Source organism: Dromiciops gliroides, chromosome 6 (genome assembly GCF_019393635.1).
Source record: "Dromiciops gliroides isolate mDroGli1 chromosome 6, mDroGli1.pri, whole genome shotgun sequence".
NCBI classification, from domain to species: Eukaryota; Metazoa; Chordata; class Mammalia; order Microbiotheria; family Microbiotheriidae; genus Dromiciops; species Dromiciops gliroides.
Window position 1 is genome coordinate 20980282 of NC_057866.1, and position 27273 is coordinate 21007554.

The window sequence follows — 27273 nt, forward strand, 5'->3', positions numbered from 1 at the left end:
AAAACTTTGGTGGCAATCCAAACAAATATAAAGTCAGCTCCATCATTCCGATTATTAATTTTTTTCGCTCATTTCTTTTCTTCTTCTTTTTGTCATGACATTTATTTTCATGTCTCATATCTCCAACCAGATTTTTAGCTTATGACACCTAAGTACAATGAAATATATTGTTTTCTCATTTGTCCATTTGTTTATTTTCCAAAAACAATGCTAACGTGAACTCACAGAATATCATAGCTAGATGGAAAATAAAGAGTCATAAGAATCTGCTTGTTTATTTATGATAAACAGGGAAAGAGGGAGGTCAGGCCAATAAATCCACAGCTAATTAATAAAAGGTGAAGCAGACTAGAAACCAGGATTCCTGATGCAAAGTCAGGTTTTCTTTGTATCTAACCACACAGCACTACTAAAGATTTACCGCTTGACATTTGATGAATTCATCAATTAAACTTAAAGTATAATTTTTTTCTTTTTCAAGACAATTAAGTTGAGTAAGGAAAAACCTAACAAGTCAGTGACCAGAGAGGAAAATTATTATGTCTCACAATAAAACATTTCACCTCCTATTGGTGGTGTCTCTGTCATTGTTAGAATCCTGTGTTTTATGGGTCAATATCTGATTTAGAATGACAAAATTCAGGAATCATGGATGCCAATAAATCAATGGGACCACTTCCAATCTATCTCATCTTCTATTTCCTCCCTCTTGGTTACGTTGTCCATTTTATCTTATAGATTTTCCCATTTTAAGACCCCCTGTAGCACTAATGTACTGAATTATATTCTCAAATATGATCCCTTTTGTCTTGTTCTCTCTTGTTTAATGTTTTAAATTGTTAGTCTAAGATTACATTAGCTTCTTAGATCACCGTATTACATTCACAATATACTGTAAGAATAATATCAGTCAATTATAATAGGTAAGCAAAAAAATAGATAATGTCATATTTGCCAGAGAAATAGAGCTTTCAAAGCTTCAAAACACTGTAAGAGAGCTTCCTTTTGTTTATGGGTGATGTCTATGAAGCCAATTTAAGTCGTTTCTCTAAAATTCATTGTATGTTAAGAATAAAGGCATTCTTCCTGATATTTTTACTTATACAGCATATTAAAAGACAGATTGGGTTTGGAGTAACTTCCCCAATGATGCAAGCTTCACAGATTTTGAGAGATACATCTTGAATTTGGACTAAGAATTTTAGCAACAAAGAACAAGGAACACAGCAGGTCTAAGGGAGAAGATTCTAAGAGTGATGTTTTGTAGGGGTCTTCTCAATGAAATGTTAAAAAATTCATTTATTAGAGGTATACTTAAAAGCTCAGGCCATTTTTCATTGCTGACAAATTGTACAAAATGTGTCTTATTCATGTTTCTTTCTTTTCTTTAAACTTAAATAGTTCTCACCTGTTTCCAACCCACTTACACTGACTGACATCATAGAAATGAAAAATAATATGACTGAATTTCTTCTTATTGGACTCACCCAGGACCCAGAAAAGGAGAAAATAGTATTTGTCATCATCTTAATTTTCTACATTGCCACTATTTCAGGGAATCTGCTCATCATTATCACCATTAAGAAAAGTCCTGCACTTGTTTCCCCCATGTACTTCTTTCTGACCTATTTGTCCTTTTCTGATGCATGTTTATCCACTTCAACAGCACCACACCTAATAGTGGACAGTCTGCATAAGAGGAAGATGATCTCCTATGATGAGTGCATGCTCCAGCTATTTGCAGGGCACCTCTTTGGCTGCATGGAGATCTTGGTCTTCATCCTGATGGCCTATGACCACTATGTGGCCATCTGTAAACCTCTGCACTATTTGACTATCATGAGTAAGAAGGTATGTAGTATCTTGGTGGCATTAGCCTGGGTGGGGTCATTTGTGCATTCCGTTGCCCAGCTCTTCATTGCCTTGAGTTTGTCTTTCTGTGGTTCCAATTTAGTCAACAACTACTGCTGTGATCTGCAACCCTTGATGAGATTGGCCTGTACTGACACATATGTGCTAAGCCTCTTGGTTGTTTTTAACAGTGGAGCCATCGGCATGGTGAGCTTCATAACACTAATAATCTCCTATACAGTTATCTTATATTCTCTGAGAAATCAGAGTAGAGAGGGGAGGTACAAAGCTCTTTCCACCTGCAGCTCTCACATCATGGTTGTCCTTGTATTCTTTGGCCCCTGTATATTTATATATAGCAGGCCACTGACCACCTTTCTGTGGATAAGTTGGTGGTTGTGTTTTATACCATTGGAGCACCTTTGCTCAACCCTTTGATCTATACACTGAGGAATAAAGAAGTTAAAACTGCAATGAGGAAATTGTGGAGCAGCAGGAAAACTTTACAGAAAAAACAATAAGTATAGACATGAATGCTTTTTTATTAACAAGTTCCATCTTGATTTAATATCTGATACTTAATGGTATAAAGAGCATTATAAATGTCAGCAAAAGCCTAAGAAAATTTGATTAACGCCTACAGGAGTTATATAGATTTCTCTCCCTTTTTATCAGGTTGACAGTATATTCAGTTATTTATAAGATCTATAGTATATTCTTCTCTTTTTTATTCCATTTATTTAGAATTTTATTTTTCCCAAATTATATGTAAAAACAAATTTCAACATTGCTTTTTAAAAATCTGTGTTCCAAATTCTCTTCCTCCCTTCCCTCCTCCCTTCAGAACTTAAGCAATTCAAAGTAAGTTATACATGTGTAGTCATGCAACACAATTTCACGTTAGTTATATTGTGAAAGAAAATCCACACCCAAAAAAAAAAAATCAGAAAAAGGAACTAAAATAAAATTTCACTTCAATCTGTATTCAGATGCCAGAAGTTCTTTCTCTGGAGTTTGATTGAATTTTTCACAAGTCCTTCAGAATTTTCTTCAGTCATTGTATTGCTAAAAAAATAACTAAGTGATTCACAGCAGATCATCCTAAGATATTGCTCTTATTTTGTATACAGTACATTTCACTTTGTGTAAGCTCATGTAAATTTTTCCAGGTTTTTCTGATAGCATCCTGTTCATCATTTTCTTTTTTTGTCTTTTTGTAGGGCAATCAGGGTTAAGTGACTTGCCCAGGGTCACAGGTCACCCAGCTAGTAAGTGTCAACTGTCTGAGACTGGATTTGAACTCAGGTCCTCCTGAATCTAGGGCCAGTGCACTACCTAGCTGCCTCCCATCATTTCTTATATCACATTAGTGTTCCATCATAATATCATTACACAATTTTCAGCCATTCCCCAACTGATGGGCATCTCCTCAATTCCAAATTAATTTTTTTTTGTTTATTTGTTAGTTCATTTTTTATCATCTCTTTTTGGATACCAACCTATTAGTGGTATTACTAGGTAGGTGTAAAGGGCTAAAATTCTAGCTATACTATTTAAAATCTAATGAGGGGTCCCCAATAAATTATAAGCTTTAGCAAGAGTATTTAATTGCTTAAGTATTTATTAAAGAGCATTAGGATCAGAGAGAAAGGTAAAAATCTATTTCAAAGAGACCCCATCATCTGACCCACCATGGCAATGTCAGGAACTAAAAGAGGAAAAAGCCCTCTGCCAGCATCCACTTCCTACTTTATGTCCTACTCCCAGAAATGGGAGGCTCCTCAAGTTGATTGGCTGGTAGCCTTGATAGACAGTACCCACAAACAAATGTCACTTCCTGACACCAAGGATCTTGATCACACCGCTGGCCCTCAGACGCCTTCTCCTCATGCCGGAGCTCTCCTACAGTAGCTCTCCAGCAAGTGGCATCATTCCAATCATTACAGTCCCTTTGTTTCTTCAAGAAATGCAGGGTTTTTCCTTGATGAAACAGTCAAAAATAACAGCATATAATACCCTATGCTAATAAACAATATAGAAAAGAGAGAAAGGGGAAAGTTTGTCCAGAGGGGCGGTCCTTCAAAAACTGGTGCTTTGACACAGGCCTGCAGAAGGAGGGCCTCTGCAGAGAATACATATTACAAATGGTGTACATAACAACAGAAGGGAATAAAAATCAACAAAACAAAACTGTTCATTTGAAGTTTTTGAAAGTCTTTTCTCAGATGATTCTTGGGATGTCCTCTGGGACATGGAATGGAAATCTTTTCAGGGGTTGATGTGTGGATTCTGGTAATCAGCCGGGAAACTTTCCTACAAAGTTGAGCTTAACACAACTTTAAAATAGCTGTGTCAATAATAAAATCAAACAATGAAAGTTCTTAAAAACATGTCTAAGGGAATTCAGTATCTTAGTTGTTACGCATGAAACATATAATAAAACAAAAATTTAAACATTCTCTAAAACTTAATATTACTATAGTCCCCCCATGTGGAGGGTAAATTGAGAAGACAATTACTGCAATATTAATTTAAAAAATAATTTTTATCTTTGTTTCATCACTTCTTGCATCATCTGCCTAATTATCCTCATGCCATTATGAGAAATTAAAGAATCTAATACAATTGGTAACAGATGTCAAGGCCAAGTCCAACACTGTATTTATCATGACACCTGAGATAATTATGGGGGTTACCAGAAAAGAACAGAGAAATGATGGGATATGAGCATTCCCACACTTGAGCAATATATACCACCCATGCAGTATGCCAGGCTTAAAATAGGTGTGGATGGAATATACATCCATGCTAGCAAACATATTGGAGGAAACTGAGTCAGATTGAATCAGATGCATGGGATTGAGACGTCCATGCCATCAGGCATATAGGAGGGGGCATGGAAGCCAGATGTAGAATGAGATGGGTTGGATGAAAACTTCTAGTAATCTGTATAATATTGTGAAGAAAAATTAAACCTAGAGAAATCAAGCTCAAAGTTTGCCAAAATCCATTCCTTTGGCCATACCTTGACTTTGGTGCGAAAGATCAGTGTGGTGACAGAGGACTTCAGAAGTGGTAGGTTTAGGAAGGCAAGGATTGCCAGGTTATATGCAACATGTTCTCAATCTTTCTCTATCTTTCTCTTCCTTTTACTACCTTTTAATAAACCCTTTAAAAACCTAAATTTGTTTATCAGTGATTTTAGTCAGTTTCCCCCAAAAACTGGGGGGACAGATTAGAACCCACACTTAGAATTTTAAATTACACATAGGTAAAAGAGTATTCATGGTTTTGTAGCACTTTAGCCATAGTTCCAAGTTGCTCTACAGAATGTTTGAAGCAGCTTACAACTTTACCAAGAATATATTAATGTCTCATTTTCCCCATGTCCCTTACAACATTCATCATTTTCCTCTGCTGTCCTATTATCCAATCTAATAGGTATGAGGTAGTACCCCAGAGTTATTTTGACCTGCATCACTCCAATAAATAGTAAGTTAGAGCATTTTTAATATGGCTATAGGGAGCTTTGATTATTTCATCTAAAAACTTCATATTTTTTGATCATGCATCAATTGAGGAATGGCTCTTATTTTAACAAGTTTGACTCAGTTCTCTACATGTCTGAGAACTGAGGCCTGTCAGACAAACTTCATTCAAATTATTTTCACAGTTACTATTGCTAACCATATTTCCCTCCATCCTATTCCCTCCCTATGACATTTACTCTATTTTCTATCTTCTTTCAGACTATCCCTCCTCAAAAGTGTTTTGCTTCTGACTGCCCACTCCCCCAATCTGCCCTCCCTTCTTTCACTCTCCTGGACTGTGCTCTGGTCCACAAGCAACCAAAGGCCTGATTCTCTGCCCTGGAACATGGAACAAAAGCCTGATCCACTACGGCCACAAGTTCTTGTGTACTCATGCTCCTCCCCTGCCTGGGACTACCACCCAAGACTGTGACCCAGATATGAGCACAGGAAAAACAACAGAGTCCTGCCTCAGTGCCAGCAGAGACCCCTGTAATCTCCCCCTGGCCAACCATTTAACCCCCTCACCATCCGTGGGCTGAGTTCCAGAAGCAGTTGTAGCCATAGCTTATTCAGAGTCTCCCTAGGCCTGCTCCTGGTTCTCTGGGGCAGGGGCTGTGTCTGCGGCCTACACTAGGCTGCAGTACACCCTCACTCTGGTACTAGAGACCTTTTATGCCAACCTTCTAAGTTGTGTTTGACTGTAAAAATGATTTCACCCTGTCCTTTTGTGGGTTCTGCTGTTCCAGGAATTGGCTTATGGCATTATTTGAAGGTATTTGGAGATGTCTTGGGGAGAGCTCAGGTAAATTGCTACCTTTCCTCCAACATCTTGGCTCCATTGACATCAATGATTTTCAAAGATGATTTAGACTTACTAGGATGGATACATTAGAGATAATTTTTAATATTGGTTACTCAAGACATGACCTTATCTCACTCGGTATTTGTCAGGACTTGTCCAGATACACAAAGAATAGATGTGGGAGAGTTAAGGTTTTAACCATGGTTGTGTATAAAAGGGACATGTAGTCAAAGGTATTTAAAGTCCCTAAGCCAGATCCTCTTTGATGATGATATACCATCAAGATCTTATATCCCAGGATACTGATTCTAGCTGCCTTCACTGCCCTTTATTCATATTGAAATAATTTCATATCACACTCTGCCCTTGTGGTCTATCTGTCATTTTACCTTATTTCTGGTTTATGTTTCATTACTTAATTTCAACAATCTTGACCAAGGTCTAGTTACTTATTTTGACTCAACTTAGCCTAAAATATTCCTTAAAAGGGTATCATCCTGGGGACAGCTAGGTGGCGCAGTGGGTAGAGCACTGGCCCTTGATTCAGGAGTACCTGAGTTCAAATGCGGCCTCAGACACTTGACTCTTACTAGCTGTGTGACCTTGGGCAAGTCACTTAACCCCCATTGCCCTGCAAAAAAGAACAAACAAACAAACAAACAAATGAAAAAAGGGTTATCATCCTTCCTTTAACACTGTCACATGAGGTTCTTTTCTTTGAAATTCTTAAGTAGAATCTGTCAAATGACCAACAACAATACAAGACAGGAGTATTGAAGTTATTGAAGTTTTATTCACTCAAAGTGAGGCACACTGTCAGCAAGTGGATGGAAGTGTGTCTCTTACAAGACAGTTGGTCTAATCACTTTTTACAAAATAGATGCCCACGTGAGATAAAAAGAGGAATATGTTGCAACATTTATCTCCTGTATGACATAAATGAGATAAATATCACTCAACATATGAAATAAAAAGCAAGCACATAAAACCTTTGAATTGGTTTTAGATGAAGGGGGAACAACACAGGAAACTAGCTTGCTTAATATTTTCCTAAGTTGTTTTGTTTTGTTTTGCTTAGTGCATTTATTATGTGCTTCATTCATACATAGTGAGAGGTGGAGTAGAACAAAAGTGAGTTGGTTATGTCAGCTCTTAAAGTCCATCTCTAGGAAGACAGGAGTTCGAGTAACACAGTCTTATTGGGCAACTAGGGAGTGAATGGAACCTGGAGGGAAAAAAAAAAAAAAACATCTGATAGGTGTCAGGTAGTACCTCAGAGTTGTTTTAATTATCATTTCTCTAATGTTGCTGGGGATGTGGGGAAAATGATACATCGGTACGCTCTTGATAAAGTTGTAAACTGATTCAAACATTCTGCAGAACAATTTGGAGCTATGGCTAAAGGGATATAAACTATGAATATTCTTTAACCTAATAATACTGCTACTATGTCACTATCCAAAAAGAGATAAAAAATAACAAAAATGTTAAAGGACCTATATATAAAAATATTTATGGCACCCCTTTTATGGTGCAAAGAATTTGAAACTGAGGAGATGTCCATCAATTGGGGAATGGCTGAACAAATTGTGTGATGAGAATGTGATGGAACACTATTGTGCTTTAAGAAATGATGAGCAGGATGGTCAGAAAAATCTGGGAAGACTTACAAGAAGTGATGCAAAGTGAGATGTGCTTTATACAAAGTAATAGTAATAGTGTAAAATGATCTGTGAATGACTTGGCTTTTATCAGCAATGCAGTGGTCCAAGACAACTCTGAAGGACTTATGAAAAATCTGATCCATTCCAGAGAAATAACTGATGGTGGCTGAATACATATTGAAGCATTTTTTAAAAGTTTCTTTTTCTTAAGTTTTTTTTTTTGTCTGCTTTCTTTCACAACCTAACTAATGTGGAAATGTTTCACATGACTACACATGTATAACATATTAAATTGCTTTGGTTCTTAAGGGGAGGGGGAGGAAGAGAATTTGGAACACAAAGTTTGAAAAATGAATGTTAAAATTGTTTTTAAAAGCAGTTGGGGGAAAATAAACTTCTAAATGAATGGGGAAAAAAGATGAAACTAAAACACCACCATCTACACCACAGGTGTCAAACACATTTCTTAGGAGCTATATCCAACCCAAAACACTTCTGTATGTGTCCCAACCCAGATTAAAATGTAATTCCTATAAAAAAAAATTTTAAAAACCAAAACAAAACAAAAAAAAAGCAAAAGACAAAATAAAACATTTTGGCTAAATGTAAGAAAGATGATTAGAAAACTTGACTTTAAAATACAAAACTCAAGAGAAGAATAAAAAGGTAAATATGCAAGAGAAATCATAAGGGGTTTAATAAGATTAAAATATTTTCTATTCGTGGGAACCCTGTACTTGTTGTTTTGAGTTGCTATATTTAGCAGATACAATGGACCCAGAGTATACAAGAGACCCTGAATGTGTCAAGGATGAAGACCCCCCACCAGCTGACATAATTAGTCATTTGCACCCCAAGTTGTACTCTCTATGTGTCATTGGGAGTAAAGACAAGTTCATCTGTGCTAGCCTGGGAAAGTGTTTGTGCAATGGAGAGCCTTGTAGATAAGCAGATCTTCATATATTCATAGTCTCAGTCTTCCCAAGGGAAAAGAATGCAGCTTTGACCATCTAAATTTTTCATGATTTCTCCTCCCTGACACTCCCATTTAGGTGGAGATTTCTGTTTCTCTCCCTTTCTTTGTTGCAATTTCATACATTTGCAAGCTTCTGCTTGGATCGTCTACTCTTTGCACTAGCTTAGGGTTCCACATGCATGTTCTTTTCTCCTGTAATAAACCTAACTTTTCACATGATTTTGAGAAGTTGTGATTGCCTGTTGTAATACCAACCAATTCTTATATATAAGGATTTCATTATTAGGGCAGTTAGAAGGCTTCTACATAGTCAGATGACACAGGATTTAGACATTAATGTTAGGATGACCAAAAAAATGGATGGGTGAGTAAGAAGGATACACTGAAAAAGGGGGAAGGGAGAGGAAGAACTGGGAAAATTATTTCCCATAAAAGAGGTTTACATGGCAGAGCTTTTAGAGTGGAAGGAAGAAATGGTGGGGGTAGGGCAGGCAATGATCAAACATCACTTTTATCTCAATTGGTTCATAGAAAGAAGAACATATAAACACACTCAACTTGATATAGGAATCTATCTTACCCAATAGGGTAAGGGTTAAGAGAAAGTGGGAGGGAGATAAAAGAGAAGAAAATTTAAGGGAAACAGTGTTCAAAAATAAAAGCAACTTATGAGATAGAGAAAGAGAGAGAAAAAGAGAGAGCGAGAGCGAGAGCGAGAGCGAGAGCGAGAGCGAGAGAGAGAGAGAGAGAGAGAGAGAGAGAGAGAGAGAGAGAAAGAGAGAGAATGGGAGGATAAAAATAGTAGAACACAGAGAAATGAACAAGTGAAATGTGAATAGGATGACTTCACCCATAATATAGAAGTGTATAAGAGAATGGGTGTAAATGCAGAATCTAATAATATATCATTTGCAAGAAACATGTGAACAAAGATATATTTACAGAGTTGAAATAAGGGAAAGGACTGGAACAGAATATATTATATTTCCTCTGAAGTAAAAAAACAAACAAAGAGAAAAAAGACAGTAGCAATCATCATGTCAGACAATACAAAAACAAAAATAAATGAAAAGAGAAACAGGACAACTACAGTTTGCTAAAAATTGCCATAGAGAAAGAAATAATATCAATATTAAACATATGCACCACATGGCATAGCATCCACATTCTTATAGTAAAAGTTATATGAGCCAAAGGAGGGAATAGAAAGTAAAATGATAGCAGTAAGGGACCTTAATTTTTCTTTCTTAGTACTTGATAAATCTAACCATGAAATAAATGTTTTTTTTTTAAAAGAAGTTAAGGAAATGATAGAATCTTTTCAAACATATATATCATAGATCTCTGAAGCAAAATGAATGGGAATAATATTTAGGATACTCCCTCCCCCTCAGCTTTACATTGTACTTCCATAAAAATTAAGCATGTATAAGTGCATAAAATCTAATAAATAGATGCAGGAAATCAGAAATGTTAAATGCACCATTTTTCAGACCATACTGCAATAAAAACATATATTTAACAAAAGTCCAGAGAGGAATAGATTAAAATTAAATAATACAAACCATCGAAATAATCTAAATAATATCATAAAGATTGAGGGGGTTCAAGAACAAATCAGACGGCATGTGAATAATTTCACTAAAGATAATGACAACAAAATATCTGGAATGCAGCCATAACAGCATGTAGGGGAAAATTTAAATCTCTAAATGTGTACTTTAATAAAAGAGAGAAAGAGAAAATAAATGAATTGGGCATGCAATTTAAAAGTATAAAGAAGAACACATTAAAAATCTCAAATTAAGTACTAAATAGAAAGCTTAAAAACAAAAGTGAGGTTCATAAATGTAAAAGTTTTTTCTTACATTGAATTAATTGTAAAAACTAGGAAACAGTTTCATGAAAAAAAGTCATTGGTTAAAAAAGAAGAAAGTCAAATTACCAATATCAATAATGAAAAGGATGAGTGCACTACCACTGAATATGAAATTAAAACAATAATTAGTAGTTATTTTGTCCAATTATATGCCAGTAAAACTGACAATCTAAGGGGATTATATGAATATTTGCCAAAAATATAGAGTGCTAAATTAGTTGAATTAATTGTAGATAAAATTGTTTTATTATATATCTATGATATCTATACCCTTATCTGGATATGTATGTATGCACACACACAAATGTATATATGTACATGTGTATGTGTATGAGTATATTTGGAAGTATATATATACACATACAGAGAGAGTGTCATATATCTGTGGGTATCTATACCAAGATAAATAGATGATAGATGGATAAGATAGATAGAAACAGGTGCAGCAAGGTGGTGCACTGGATAGAGCACTGACCCTGGAGTCAGGAGTACCTGAGTTCAAATCTGTCCTCAGACACTTGACACGTACTAGCTGTATGACCCTAGGCAAGTCACTTAACCCCAAATGCCTCACCATAAAAAAGATAGATAGAAACATACAGATACATAGAAATATACACATACAATATACATATGTGTATGTACATACATGTGTATGTATAGGGACTGATAAGTATGTGCATAAATATTTATATATACATACATATATGCATATATGGATCATCTGCATAAATTTATATAAGCCCTTTAAAGTTTGGAAAATTTCATAAAAATTTCACCTTATTTTATCTTCACAACAACCCTGAGCAAAAACAAATACAGGTGATATTATTATCCTGTTTTAGAGATGAAAAAATCTGAAGCTGAGAAAGTAACTCGCTGAGGGTTCCATAGCAAGTACAATTTTGTGCCTGGATTTAGACTCATATCTTCCTGAATTCCGGTACAGTACTTTCTCACAGAACCATCCAGCTGTTCCAAAAGTAGCATATAATCCATGGTTTTTTCGGTAGGTAAAAAGAATCAAAGATAATAATCAAGGTAATTAAAAGCTTAAGCAAAGCTGAAGGATGGAGACATATATACTCAAAAACCAACTGCATTCCTGCATAGCAATAAGAAAATGCAAAAAGTAATCATTAAAGGAAAAATTCCTTTTCAAATAATTACAGTATGCATAAAATACCTGGCGATTGTTTTATCAATGCATACAAAAGATTTGCATATATTCAATTTTAAAATGTTTTGAAAAGAATAAATTAAATAGATGGATTAATATTTGGTATAGATGGTCAGACCATGCCAAAACTTCTAGCAAAGTTAATTTACCTTTTAAATAATATACTAATTATGGGGCAGCTAGGTGGTGCAGTGGATAAAGTGTTGGCCCTGAATTCAGGAGGACCTGAGTTCAAATGTGGCCTCAGACACTTGACACTTACTGGCTGTGTGACCCTGGGCAAGTCACTTAACCCTCATTGCCCTGCAAAATAATAAAATATATTAATATTACTACTAATAATAATAAATCAATTAATTTTACAAGGGGACTTTACATCTTAATAAAATAATAATATAATGAATTATTAAAAAATATAAAGATCTAGAAAATCAAGGAAAATAATATAGAAAAAGTAGAGAGAATAGGTAAATCATCCTTCTAAACATCAAAGTATATTATAAAGCAGTAGTTATCAAAATTATCAGGTACTAGATTTTTTAAAAGAATCAGATCAATGTAAGTGACTAGATAATAAAGAATCAAAATCAGAAACAAACAAACTAGATTTAGAAAAAGTCATAAGCTGTGGAGCCAAAGTCTGTAACAATTGTTTTGCTATTGTTATGTAATTTGTTAGGTCTTACAGTGGATACAGCACTGGGCTTGGAATCATGAAGACTCATTCTTATAAGTTCAAATCTGGCTTCAGACATTTACTAGCCATGTGACCCTGGACAAGGTACTTATCTTGGCCTCAGTATCTCATCTTTAAAATAAGTAATTGTGTCAATAGTTCTGAGCATTTACTGCCTTTCCTCTGCCATCTTGGCTCTACTTCCTGCTCTCTCATCTGTAAAAAGAGCTGGAGAAGGAAATGCCAATCCACTTTAGTATCTTTGATAATAATAAAAAAAAGGGTCAAAAAGAGGCAGGCATGACTGAAAAACAACTGAACAACAATAGCAACACTCTTATGTTCATACTCACTGCACTAAGGTAATCCTTTTAGCCATCCTGTTAGATGCTATTAAATCTCTAATTCCCTACAAAGGTTATTACAAACCTTTTTATGTCTCCTAAAATCACACACAATACTTGATAGATAGCTCACCCTTGTAGACAAAAACCTTGCCCCAGACTTCAGTGAAAAAACAAAAAACAAACAAAAACGAGTTATTATAAGGGGAACTACCCATTTTCTCCTCATTATCTAACATTACTTAACTATCTTCTCTATCTTCTCACTCTTGATCACTTTCTTCCCCTGAATTAGCTCTCCTTTCTCATTTTTTTCTTGACATTGCTCGCAATCCTGGAAAGAAGTCTAATTCTATTCTATATAAAGATATGACTTCAAAAAGATCTCTATAACATGAATTAATTTTAAAGCATAAAATGTAATATGTAGGTATTGTTGTTTGTCTTTCATTTCAAAGGAACAAGAACGGGGTGATGTCTTGAGTCATCTTACTCTTCCAGAGTCATCAAAGTCCATGTCAAGGTAAAGTCAAGCTGACTTGTGATGGTCCAGGATGCAGTGGAATGACAATGGCATCTTTGATGTCTGACCAAGATCTAAGTACTTCACAGTGCTGTCTTCAGCCACCTTCATGGCCTTTCAAACAAATTGTTCTCATATGCCCATTACACCGGGGGACATCTTCACATGCTTGGGGTAGACATCTCTCTAACTCACTGAGCGGTTTGGGGTCTGTTAGTTACCCTTAACCTCGATTAGCCTGTCTGATGAGATGGTTTTATGGAGTTTGGGCACAATGCATAGTATAGCTTCTTATAGTCACAGGTACAAGTTGGGTGAAGATAGAGACCAAAGTAGATGAGCAGTCTTTAAAAGGATTTGGCAGCCCATACAATTGAGGTACTCGTCCTCTCTGAATACCCCATATTGAAATGAAACAGAAAAGATTATCATGGCTCCAGAACAATCATTCCACTCAAATTTGTGAAAAGTTCTATATATAAATATTGCCATGCATATAGATATAGTTCTAGGTACAGATATAGGAAAACATATAGATATAGATGTGTCTGAAGCTCATCTGCATGAATATTATAATGGAACACTGGAAACTGATGATATTTAGAAGCATGATATGAAAGAGTGAGAAGAGATAAAAGGACAGTGACTTGGGAGACAATGATAATTAATGATATGAACTGAATGAACAACCAGTGAAGAAGACTGTGAAGGACAGGATACACAAATAGAATTAGAAGTAGAAGGGAGAAATGTCTGGAAAATCTAGGGTGAGGAGAGAATCCAGTTGAGGAATGTGGTCAATACTAGCATATAATAAATAGATATAAACAGAAAAAAAATATATATGTGTATGTGTGTCTATGTATAGTACAGGTATATATACATATATACACACATAAATATATATTATATGTGTCTCTGTGTGCATGTACACACATACATATATACTTAGATCAATATATAAATATAGATATGGATATTGATAGATATAAATGTAGTTGTTACAGATATAAATAAAAATGGAGACATAGATTTAGACACATATATACAGTTGATATAGATAGCTATGGATATATCCAACCCTAGTCTCTCTCCTGATCTCTAATTTTGAATAGCAATTAAACATTCCCATCATATATCCCACAGACATCTCAAACTCATCAAAAAAGAGATTATAATCTTTCCTCCTACACTTTCCCATCTTAACAACTTAGTTATTACAATTCACTTATCATAATGCTCCCAGAAATCAAGGTCACGACTTTAGTGTCATCCTGGTGCATTCCTTTCACTCATCTCACTTAACCCATCCTTTCCCAAGTATTTCTGAGTCTACTTTCACATTTCTTGTATGTGGCCAATTCTCTTCACTTAAACACCAAACTTTCAGGTGTAGGCCCTTACTACTCAAATGCCCTGGCATTCATGTCTTCTCTCCTAGACTATTGCTAACTTAACCTCCTATTAAGTCTGAATGCCTCAAGTCAAGTCTATCCCTATTAATATCCATCCACTAATCAGCTGCCAAAATGACCTCCCTATGCCTAAAGGCATGACCATCTTGCCTACCTCGCTTAATAAATGCCAGTGGTTCCCTATTACCCTCAGAATTTGTGATGTTGATGATCTGGCTTATTGTCTCTAGTTTATTCCTGAGTATTTTTACATATGAAAAAAAAGTTGTTTTTATTGAGACACAAATTCTGTGACCCTCAGTTTTTTCATCTATAAAATGATGATGGTGAATTTGAAATTTTCTAAGGTTATATTTCTTCTAATATTCTAGCATCCCTCCAAAAATGAGCAAGAAGTATTTTTCATACACACAGGGATGCTGAACATCGAATTGTGGAAGGTTTTTGTAATAACAAAAGGATGATTGGGGCCCCAAGATGACTAACAGAGACACTGACAGTGATTCTGAAGAATATACTTTTAAATTTGATGGGCTCCTTCCAAGAGAAACATGGTCCAGTCATCAAATTCCCATGGCTGGGAGCAACTGGCAGGTCCTAAGAGATAGTTATTATGATGATAGGACATTTGCAGCAATTCCTTTCTCATCTAATTCACTTTTCCTTTCTTTGGCCATACAGAAAAATGGAATTTCTTCATGAAAGAAGACAGGAAAAATGCTCTGAAGGAAAAATTCTTCTGCTTCCTATTCAGCCAAGACCAGGCACCAGAGCAGTCCAATGTTAATTAGAGGTTTGCTCTTAAACTCAGACAAATTAAATGAACTTAGGAGCCAAGCCTCCAATAGAGGTGTTTTCTCAATTCCCTAAAGGATCAAAGACAATTCTCTAAGTTCATAAACTTTGATGAATTTTCTATAAAGGTTTGAGTGCTTAGACAGCAGTATCAGACGATCAATATTCACTGAAGAAAAGAATTGGACAAAGAACAATGGAGCAGCAAGTGGAAGATGCCAATGGAATGGTAGTTATTCTCGTGTCCATTTGAAACTTTAAAACCTGAGGATGAAAAGTCTCTGATTCTTGAAGGGTCTCTTCTGTTGTTTTTGGAAAGGATTCTAGTGGGGACGGGCACTAAATGAATTCTTTATCTCTCCATTTTTACTTAGATCAATGACTAATCTCACAAGAGGATAATTCAGATCCAACATCATAGATAAAGACTTGCATCATTGCATCCCTAAATGTGACAAAAGGGGAGAAAAGAAAACATTAGCCAAAAGATCAGAGGAATCCTGGTGATCATGGCCACTGTGAATTTAAGCGAGGTCTTGTTTGTCCTTTCCTAACAGGACAGAGCTTGGTGCTGAGTTCAGTGTTTATTTACTTCTTCATGGCTGGCTCATTTTGTCTTACTTTCTTACATTCTGTGTGTACGTATACAAATATATGTGTATATATGTACATATTATGTATGAACACATATATGCACATATGAATATGTATATATGAAGTTTCCTCAGTACTCTATTGTTCCCTTTAGCGGAAAGTACAATGGAGCAGAAACTTATGGAAAATGTACCCTATCCTCTTCATATGACTTCTTTTCTTGCAGCTTTTTTGAAACTTGGGACAGAAAATGAGAAAGAGCTGTCAACTTTGAAAATGTGGCTATCATCCACCATCTCCTGAGAACATCTCCAACCTGCTATAGAAAGTGAGTGATGTCTAAGATAAGGTAATGAAAGGATAGACACCATTTTCCTTCTAAGCTCTCTCCCCAACCTATTGTCCTTCATGTTTTATTTCCTCCACAGCCTTTTCATGCTCCTCCTCTTATCACTTCTCTTCTTCCTCCTTCACATCTCTACAGTGCTTTCCATGACCCTTTCTAACATTATTTTATTTTACATATTTTTTGAGGGGAAGGTAGTTCTACTTTGTCACTTAATTAGTGCAGGGAACTCATTGTAAGTTTGCTAAAATAGATTGACCCCTATTCTCTCCCTTTTACTCATAAAAAGTTATCTGTAGAACTAAGCAGTAAAACAACTTGGCCAGGGTTATGGGATCGATTTTATTCAAAGATGAGATGATGCCAGGCTTTCCTAATGATTTAATATAAAGAAACAATCAAATAGAATAAGCTAGATGCTAAAAATGGTTTCTATAGCAAAAATAAAATTTAGAGAGGCTTGAATGCAAGGGTAAAGAGTTTGGACTGTATCAAATAGATAAGGTTCAATCATTGAAACTATTTGTCTAGTGAAAATTAACCGAGGACCTGAGGCATAATACATCTCTGAGTGTGAATAAATAAAGTCAATATTTTATATTTCCATGAATTTAGAATAATTATTTTATTTAGAAAGTAAAATTCATTTTTAATAATCTTATTTCATGCATTTAAGTTTGAAGAGGCAGGTGGAACAGGTATTCTCATTTGTCATAAAGATTAAAAAAGTTATGTACAGACATGTTAAGTGAGATAACCAATCAACTTCAGAAATATGATTCCCCATATTTATTCATGTTGAAAACATGTGTCACTATTCTATATTATCTTAGTATAGAGCAACTTTGGTATTTGGATTTCAGATTAAAATTAAATAGGGAAAATAATGCTTGTTAATTTTTTTTGCAGTTACATTTTTTTTATATTACTGACTCTCATGCACATTGTTAATATTTGATGGATTAGTTAGAAGCCAGAATATTTTACATTTCTTTAGCAGGATTATCCAATGTGTATTTGGGGGAGAGGGAGAGGTAAGAGGATGTCAATTAAAAGGAAAAACAACAATATTCCTAAAGGAAAGGTAAACTATTATTTTTAATGTAAAAATATAACATTTTGTTCTATGAAATAAAATTACAACAACAACAACAACAATCATTTCCAGATTTCTATTTTGATCATAGAATGCAAAGGACACACAGACTGGGGAAAAAAAGAAAGAGAAAGTAAAAGAGAAGAGATAAAGGATTGAGTAAGTCATGAAAAGTCCTTGACTACAAGCAATTCACCCTCTTAATCTCAGTGTCCAAATCTGCTGCTAGAAGAATTTTTCAAACATAAAATGTGTAGGTTTGTCTTCCTTCTGGTGAATGCAACTAATTCCCTTCCCCATTTTAAAACTTTGGTGGCAATCCAAAAATATATAAAGTCTACTCCATCAATCCAGTTAATAACTTTTATCTATCTTATTTCTTTTCTTCTTTTTTTTTTTCTGATCATGGATTTTATTTTCCTGTCTCATCTCTCCAACCAGATTTTAGCTTATGACACCTAGGCATAATGAAATATACTGTTTGCTCATTTGTTCATTTGTTTACCTTCCAAATACATTGCTAAAGTGGAGTCACAGAATATCAGTGCTAGATAGAAAAATAAGAGTCAACATATTCTGTTTGTTTACTAATGAAAAATGGGAAAAGACTCAGGGAGGTGAGGCCAATGAATCCATGGCTAGTTAATAAGAAAGCTGAAGTCAACTTGAAACCAGGATTCCTGATTTGAAGTCTGGTTTTCTTTCCATTAAACCAGATAGCACTACTAAATGTTTACCACTTGACATTTGATGAATTTATCAACTAGGCTTGAATTATTGGCTTTTTTTTCTCCTTTTCAAGACAACTGAAGCATAGGAAGAAAAAAAAAGCACAAGTCAGTGATCAGAGGGCGTAATTCTTATATATCACAATACACCATTTCACCTCCTACTAGTGCTGTCTCTGTCATGGATAGAACCCTGTGTGGTCTGGATAACTATCTGATTTGGAATGACTAGTCTCTGCAATCATGGGTGACAATAAATCAATGGGGCCACTTTAAATCTCTCTCATCTTCTATTTCCTCCTTATTGATGCCCTAGTCCATTCCATGCCATAGATATTTTCCATTTTATGAGCTCTTCTGGCACTTAAGGACTGAATGCTCCATACTTTATTCTCAAATATCCCCTCTTTTGTTTTGTTCTCTCTGGTTTCATGTTTTAAATTATGTCAGTCTAAGATTACATCCACTTCTTTGGCTGCCATAAATATCAGTTATAATAGGTAAGCAAAAAGTAGATAATGCCATCTTTGGCTGAGTGATGGAGCTTCCAGACCTTCCAGACATTGTAAAAGAGCTTCCTTTTGTCTAGAGCTGAGTGACTATGAAGTCCATTTAATTTCTGTGTTTCTCTAAAATGCAGTGCATATTAAGAACAATGGGGCAGCTGGGTCGTGCAGTGGATTGAGCACTTGACGCCCTTGGCATCAGGGGTACCTGAGTTCAAATCCGGCCTCAGACACTTAATACTTACTAGCTGTGTGACCCTGGGCAGGTCACTTAACCCCAATTGCCTCACTTAAAAAAAAAAAAAAAAGAACAATGGTATTCTTCATGGTATATTTCCTTATACAGGACATCAAAAGTCAGATCAGGTCTTTAGTAACTTCCCCAATGATATAAACTTCACAGATTTTGGCAGATAAACCCTGTATTTGGAGTAACAGAACAACAAGAGCCCTAGGCATAAAGGAGAAGGAACACAGCAGTTCTATTGGATTGAATTCAAAGAGTAATGGTTTGTGGAGGTTTCTACAATGAAAAGTTAAAGAGTTCAAGGATTGCAGGTATAATTAAAAGCTGAGGCCATTGTACTTTGCTGCCAAATTACACAAAATGTCTCTTAATCATGTTTCCTTCTTTTCTTTGTACTTTAAGTAGTTTTCATCTGTTTCCAACCCACTTGCACTGACATCATAGCAATGAAAAATAATGTGACAGAATTTCTTCTTATTGGACTGACCCAGGACCCAGCAAAGGAGAAAATAGTATTCGTCATCATCTTGATTTTCTACATTGCCACTATTTTAGGGAACCTGCTTATCATTGTCACCGTCAAGAACAGTCCTGCACTTGGGTCCCCCATGTATTTCTTTCTGACCTATTTGTCCCTTTCTGATGCATGTTTATCCACCACAACAGCCCCACGACTAATAGTAGATAGTCTGCGCAAGAGGAAATCTATCTCCTACGATGAGTGCATGCTCCAGTTATTTGCAGGGCACTTCTTTGGCAGTATGGACATCTTGGTCCTCATCCTGATGGCCTATGACCGCTATGTGGCCATCTGTAAACCTCTGCACTATTTGACTATCATGAGTAGGAAGGTATGTAGTATCTTGGTGGCATTAGCCTGGGTGGGGTCATTTGTGCATTCCGTTGCCCAGCTCTTCATTGCCTTGAGTTTGCCTTTCTGTGGTTCCAATTTAGTCAACAACTACTGCTGTGATCTGCAACCCTTGATGAGATTGGCCTGTACTGACACATATGTGCTAAACCTCTTGGTTGTTTTTAACAGTGGAGCCATCTGCATGGTGAGCTTTATAATGCTAATGATCTCCTATACTGTTATCTTATATTCTCTGAGAAATCAGAGTAGAGAGGGGAGGTACAAAGCTCTTTCCACATGCACCACTCACATCATTGTTGTCCTCATATTCTTTGGCCCCTGTATATTTATATATAGCAGGCCACTTACCACCTTTCCTGCAGATAAGTTGGTGGTTGTGTTTTATACCATTGGAGCACCTTTGCTCAACCCTTTGATCTATACACTGAGGAATAAAGAAGTTAAAACTGCAATGAGGAAATTGTGGAGCAACAGAAAAACTTTACACATAAAACAATGAGTAGAGACATTTAGACTTTTCAAAGATGATTTTAACTTACCAGAATAGATGCATTAGAGATGATTTTTGATCATTGATGGACTCAAGCCATGATCATATCTCACTGGGCATTTGTCAGACTTGTCCAGGTTTACTAAGACAGTTAACATTATAGCTATGGTTGTATATAAAGGGGGACGTTCAGTCACAGGTCTTCATATCACACTCTGTCCTTGTGGTCTATCAGTAATTTTACCTTCTTTCTGGTTTATGTTTCACTATGTAATTTCAACAACATTGACCAAGAACTAGTTGCTTATTTTGACTGAACTTAGCCTAGAATATTCCTGAAAAGGGATATCATCCTTCCTTTACCACTGTCACATGAGCTTCTTTACTTTGAAATACTTAACTATACTTAATGGGCATCCAAACTTGGAATAGCTATAGGAATTTAGAGCAAAGGTGTGTCCTATCTCCACTAGTATTTAAATATGCCTTCCTGAAGGAAGCTTCAGAGTAATTCACAGGTATCAGTAATAGGTTTTTTTTTGTGTGTGTGTGTGTGTTTTTTAGTGAGGCAATTGGGGTTAAGTGACTTGTCCAGGGTCACACAGCTAGTAAGTGTTAAGTGTCTGAGGCTGGATTTGAACTCAGGTACTCCTGACTCCAAGGCCAGTGCTCTATCCACTGCACCATCTAGCTGCCCCTCTAGTAATGGTTTTAAAGTCTAAGAAAGCAATTTGAAAGCAATGATATCAGCTAAGATAAATAATAAACAATCTGAAGTAATTTTAGAAATTTTGAGAAATGGAGGGTGATGTTAGGATTAAAAAAGGTAATTTGTATTGGAGGAGCTTTGCCCATGACAACTAGGTAAGTTTCTTTAAAAGGGGTAACAATATGTTAATTTCCTGGTGGCATCATTTCACTGGCATAGTTCAATAAAAAGGAAACTATTGATTTTGGGGAAAAAAGAACCCTTCCATTATTACTTGAGATATATATATATATATATATATATATTTTTTTCTTTTTAATGATTGATGCAATCAATAAGTGGTAGGAAGAATTCTTCTCTAGCTAACTAAAAAGATAGATTCATAACAATATCTTTAAGGGGAACAAATCTTAATAAAAGTTTACTAAAATTTCTTAAGAATTATACATTTTCCTTCTCACTCAACAATGTAAGTCCTCTTTATATTCATAAAAGACATAAAGTACAGCTGAATGATATTTTCAACATCCCCTTATTATATGTAAAAAGGAACAGAACTCTTCCACAAAACAGCAAACCTAAGTTTGAAAATATATCTCCATAGGATACAGTCAGTGATGATCTTTGAGCTATTTCTGTCACAAAGGGGATTAAGTGGTAATGCAAAACATTTCAATTGTTTGTTTGTTTATTGATTTGTTTGTTTTTTCTCTCCTGAAAAAAAAATTACCTCTTTCCCACTATCTTTCTTTCTTTCTTTCTTTCTTTCTTTCTTTCTTTCTTTCTTTCTTTCTTTCTTTCTTTCTTTCTTCCTTTTTTTGTGAGGCAATGGGGGTTTAGTGACTTGCCCAGGGTCACACAGCTAGTAAGTGTTCTATCTGAGGCCAGATTTGAAGTCAGGTCCTTCTGAATCCAGAGCTAGGGCTCTATCCACTGCACCACCTAGCTGCCCCCCGCCCCCGCCATCTTACAATAGAACTGTGAGGTTTTTCTCAGTCCATAGAATTTTTTTTCAATCCCATATAAATTTTGAGTGTTCAGCTCCTGCCTTCATAGAACATGCCACAAATGCCTGAGGCCCCAAATTTGGGTTCCTCACAAGCACTTCCTTCTCCTCTCTATGTATTATTTGCTTTTTCTCACACATTCCACATCATTTAGGTGCCTGTTTATATAATATTTCAGACACTATCGAGTCCAGTAAATGGGATAAATCCTAAGACTTGACCAGAGACACAATGGCCATGACTACTGGGCTATGTTCATCCTCAAAGCCTCCAAAGTCCCCCAGAGTTACAGCTTCTGCCTACCATTTCTTCTAGGCAGAGTTCAAGGTCTTGTAAGAGACTGCATGCAATGCCTTACCTATCAGAGTGACACAGTGGAGGATATTGAAGTGTTCCTTCCAGAACTCTCTCATTGTCAACTCAGTATCTAATGTCACCTCAAAGCACCTCTGAAAGAGGGCCTTGGTATACAGCTTTTTGTTTTAATTTTTAGATGACCTGCTGGTCCATGGACTTGAGCAGGGGAGTTCTGTTATTACACAGTTATAAAATCAAACTTCTCCAGCAAGTCATATTCGAAGCCTGGAGGGTAAGCAGGAGCATTGTTCATTATTAACAGAGCCCTTAGAGGAAGTTGCTTTTCATGCAAATGTATGTATGTATAGATGGATGGATGTTTATTCTACACTGGGGCCAAACACTTCATTCATCCATTCAATGAAGAGCTCCCTGGTTACCCAGGTTTTGTATTGGTCAGTCACATGAAACTTAACTTTTTTTTTTAATCACTTTTTCTCTCTTGAAAACTCCTGGATTTTCCTCACTGTGAAAAACAAGTAGAGGCTTAAATTTTTAAATCACTATTTGTATTCCCACACAACAACAGATTTAGCCAGTCTTTCATTGGCTTGTACCCTGGAAATACCTTCTCCTCTTGAGTGATGTAGTTTGTTAGTCATTTTCTTCCAAAATAAACCAATCTTATCACAATTGAAGACTTCTTGATGAATAAGTCTCAACATAATCATTATGACTTTTGAGAACCAAAAAAAATAAGCTTGTAAAGAATAAAAAGCACAAGAAAGTACACAGCAAAATAGGTGGTGTTCAGGGGACAGCTAGGTGGCACAGTGGATTTAACACCAGCCTTGGATTCAGGAGGAGCTGAGTTCAAATCCAGCCTCAAACACTTTACACTTACTAGCTGTATGACCCTGGGCAAGTCACTTAACCCTAATTGCCCTGAAAAAAAATTTAAATATATATATGTGGTTTTCTACCCTGATGGCAAGCCATTGTAAGACTAATACTTCTGTCTTTGGTTTGTGCAGAGAGCTGGATGAAGGATGGCATCATAATTTATACAAGTATTGACAAGTGTGATAAGTGAACAGAAAGTGTCAAGTGCTTTTTTCTTGTCAAAATGTGTTAAATTTGGGGCAGCTAGGTGGTACAGTAGATAAAGCACTGGCACTGGATTCAGGAGGGCCTGAGCTCAAACCCGGCCTCAGACACTTGACAGTTTACTAGCTGTGTGACCCTAGGCAAGTCACATAACCCCCATTGCCCCACAAAAAAAAATTTAAATGTGTTAAATACTGAATTAGATTGAAGCCACTAGTACCAAGTAAGGTACCTGTGTATTTTGTTACATGGATAGCTAGATGATGGAATTATACAGCCAGTGAGTAGGAGTTCAATGGTAGAACTGATTAGTGTTAATTGGAGGGGTCTTGAATGAAAACAATGTTTTGGTTTTTTGTTTGTTTGTTTTAATTCAAGCTTTGAAAAAAATGATTTAGACCTGGATTGGCAAGGAGAAAAAGGCTGAAAGAGAAGGAGAGTTGGGAACATTCCAAACAAATGAAACACCATGAGAAAATATGTTAAGAATTAGAATGGCAAAAGGGTTGTTCTGGTGGTTACAAAGGGCTAGCCTTGTGATAAGATCACAGTTAACATTGGATAGAATGGATGAGAGAGTTTGTGCTTAAGAGCAAAGTTGAAAAAAATCTGCTGGTAATCTTACATAGGTAAAAGATTAGCTCAAGATTTTGTAAATTCTTAAGGACGGGGACGATAGAAAGTACTCCACAGACCTTTACATATTTGAGACTGTCTAAAGATAACCATATGTCTTAGACCAGGTATATAGGAACAAATTTTAGAACTTTAGAGTTGGCACTGATAGGAGAGGTCCTTTAGTATCATCTGCCTGAGAGAACTGAGGCATAGGGGAAATTAAGCAAATTGTCCCTTGCAAAAGGTACTTGTTTCAAATTCACATCTTTTTAATCCAAATACAATGTTTTGTTTTGTTTTTTTGTTTTTCTGTATCCCAGGATGCCTTTTTCAGAAGAAATAACAAGAATTATACTTTTCATGGAACAATCATTCTATCTCCATGTTTAAAACAATATTTATCATGTACTTGTTTTTCAAATCTAACTTCAGGTTCAGTCTGAACATGAGTAGATCCATGGCACTTACAGAGTACAGTGTCAAAGGTTTGTGAAGACATCAGGTGTATAAAGTTTCTAAAATTTCATTTGTCAATGAAAATTATTCACAGAGTATTGGAGAATATGACACCGGGTGGAAGAGAGAAGAAATGAAGGTAGCTGACATGACACATGCTCCTACATGGGGTGTTATTAAGTCATCTTCAGTCACTTCCAATATTTTGCAATCCTTTTTTGAGTTTTCTTGGCAAAGATATTAGAGTGTAACAGAAATAAAAATAACTCTCATATCTACTGTGGCTGAAGGTATGTAAAATGGTTTTCATACATGGGGCTGGTCAGAAAGGCAAGTGAGTTCTTCCATACCTCTGGCCATTGTTTTCATGACTGTCTTCAAGACTTAGCTCATGAGGGCAGTTAGGTGGCACAGTGGATAAAGCACTGGCCCTAGATTCAGCAGGACCTAAGTTCAAACCCAGCCTTAGACACTTAACTCTTACTAGCTATGTGACCCTGAGCAAGTCACTTAACCCCCATTGCCCCACCAAAAAAAAAAAAAAAAGACTTAGCTCATACCCTCCCTTATGCTGGAGGCCTTCATTCCTCCCCTCCATCCCTAGCTACTCTACATATAACTAGGTGAAAAAATTATTTACCTGTAGTCTTCTCACAACAGAATGTGAGATCCATTGGGAGAGGATTTTTTTTTGTCTTTTTTTGTATCCCTATGCCTTAGCATAATCAGCAACACAGAGTAAGGCTTTAATAATTTTGATCGTTTATTCATAAACTTGCCTAATAAGTGCTTATTGATGGGTTTTATATCCATTCAACAGATAAATAAACCAAAGCTCAAAGAATGAGTGCAGATTCCATGGAAAGAGACAGAATAGGAACCTAAGGCTTCCTGGCCTAATAAGATACAATGGGACTAGAGAAGAAAAGGATAAGTATGTGAGTGTGCATGATTATGCACACATATGTGTATGTAAGGGGCTAAAATTCTAGCTATACCATCTAAAATCTGAGTGGTCGCCAATAAATTATAAGCTTTAGCAAGAGTATTTGTGTTTAAGTATTTATTAAAGAGCATTAGGATCAGAGAGAAAGGTAAAACTCTAACTACTTCTAAGAGACCCCATCATCTGACCCACCATGGCAAGGTCAGGAACCAAAAGAGCCAGGACCCTTTCACCCACATCCGCTTCCTACTTCATGTCCTCCTCCCAGAAATGGGAGGCTCCTCAAGTTGATTGGCTGGTAGCCTTGATAGACAGTACCCATGAGCAAACGTCACTTCCTGATGCTAACTAAGGACCTTGACCACATGGCTTGCCCTCAGAGGCCTTCTCCTCATGGCGGAGCTTTTCTACAGTAAGTCTCCAGCAGGTGGTGTCATTCCAATCGTTACATGTATGAGTGTGTATATGAGTATATGTGAATGTGTATTTGTGTTAGTATGAATATATTTGTGAGTCTATTTGTGTGTATGCACGTGAGTATGTGCATATTCATGTGTGAGTATAATTGACTGCATGTACATTAGTGTGTGACTATATGTGTGTGAGAACATGTGCATATATCTGTGAATATGGATTATGTCACAGACACAGATTGTATCTGAGTTAGTATGAAATATTGAGCAGATATATGTGAGTGTGTATATGTGTGAACTTGTGCATTTCTGTGTGATTATGGAGGGGAATGAGTGTGTGCACATTTTTCTGTTAATGTATTGTGAATGTGAGTGTATGTTTGTAAGAATATAAGTTTGTGAGTGTGAGGATGAATGTGTGTATATTTGAGACAAGGGTTCAGGAAGGCTAAGTATTTTAAAGGATTTAAAGAAATTTCACAAGAAAGAGAAATAAGGAGCAATTAAACTTTCTCTAATCCCCATAATCAATCTATTGTCAAGGCCTGTTGATTATTCCTTTGAAATATTTTTCACTTATAGGATTTTCTTTTGACACAGTCACATTCATGTTACACGAGGCTCTCATCACCTCACCCTCCACTAGATCAGAAGCTTGCTGGTTGTTCTGCCTGCCACAAATCTCTCCCCATTCTAATATATGCTCATTTTATCTCTTAATTCCATCCCCCCAAAAAAAACCCTGACCATGTCGCCCCCACCCCCCAAATCAATAAACTTCACTTGCTCCTTCACATTCAATGCACATGTTAACTTCCCCCACATCTCTAGTATACAGCACCCCACTTTCCCAAATGAATGCTAGAATCTGGTGACAGGCCTCTTTGCTGTTATTAGTGTAACACACTTCCTTTCCTAACTCTGGGGTTTTTCACTGGTTATCTCCAATGCCTAGAATTCTCTTGCATCTCATCTCTTCCTTCTGGCTTCCCTGGCTTCCTTAAAGTTCTACCCTCTACATAAAACCTTTCTCAATCCAACTTTATTCTAATACCTATCCTCTAATAACTAACTAAAATTTACCCTATAAATAAATTTTTATATCTAATTGTTTTCTTGTTCTCTCCTCCATTAGAGTACGAGTCATTTAAAAGTAAGACTTTTTTTTGTATCCTCAGAACTTACGATCTTGGCACATAGT

The 27273-nt window shown here is 36.1% G+C and overlaps 1 protein-coding gene and 1 pseudogene across 1 annotated transcript; both read left to right on the plus strand.

The window, feature by feature from the left end:
• The first annotated feature begins 1446 nt into the window (after positions 1-1446).
• On the plus strand, positions 1447-2372 carry LOC122731919 (annotated as a pseudogene).
• Positions 2373-19601: 17229 nt separating this feature from the next.
• On the plus strand, positions 19602-20528 carry LOC122731920 (olfactory receptor 4C11-like). Its single transcript, XM_043972167.1, has one exon. The coding sequence runs from the start codon at positions 19602-19604 to the stop codon at positions 20526-20528; it is 927 nt and encodes a 308-aa protein (XP_043828102.1).
• The last annotated feature ends 6745 nt before the right edge of the window (positions 20529-27273 follow it).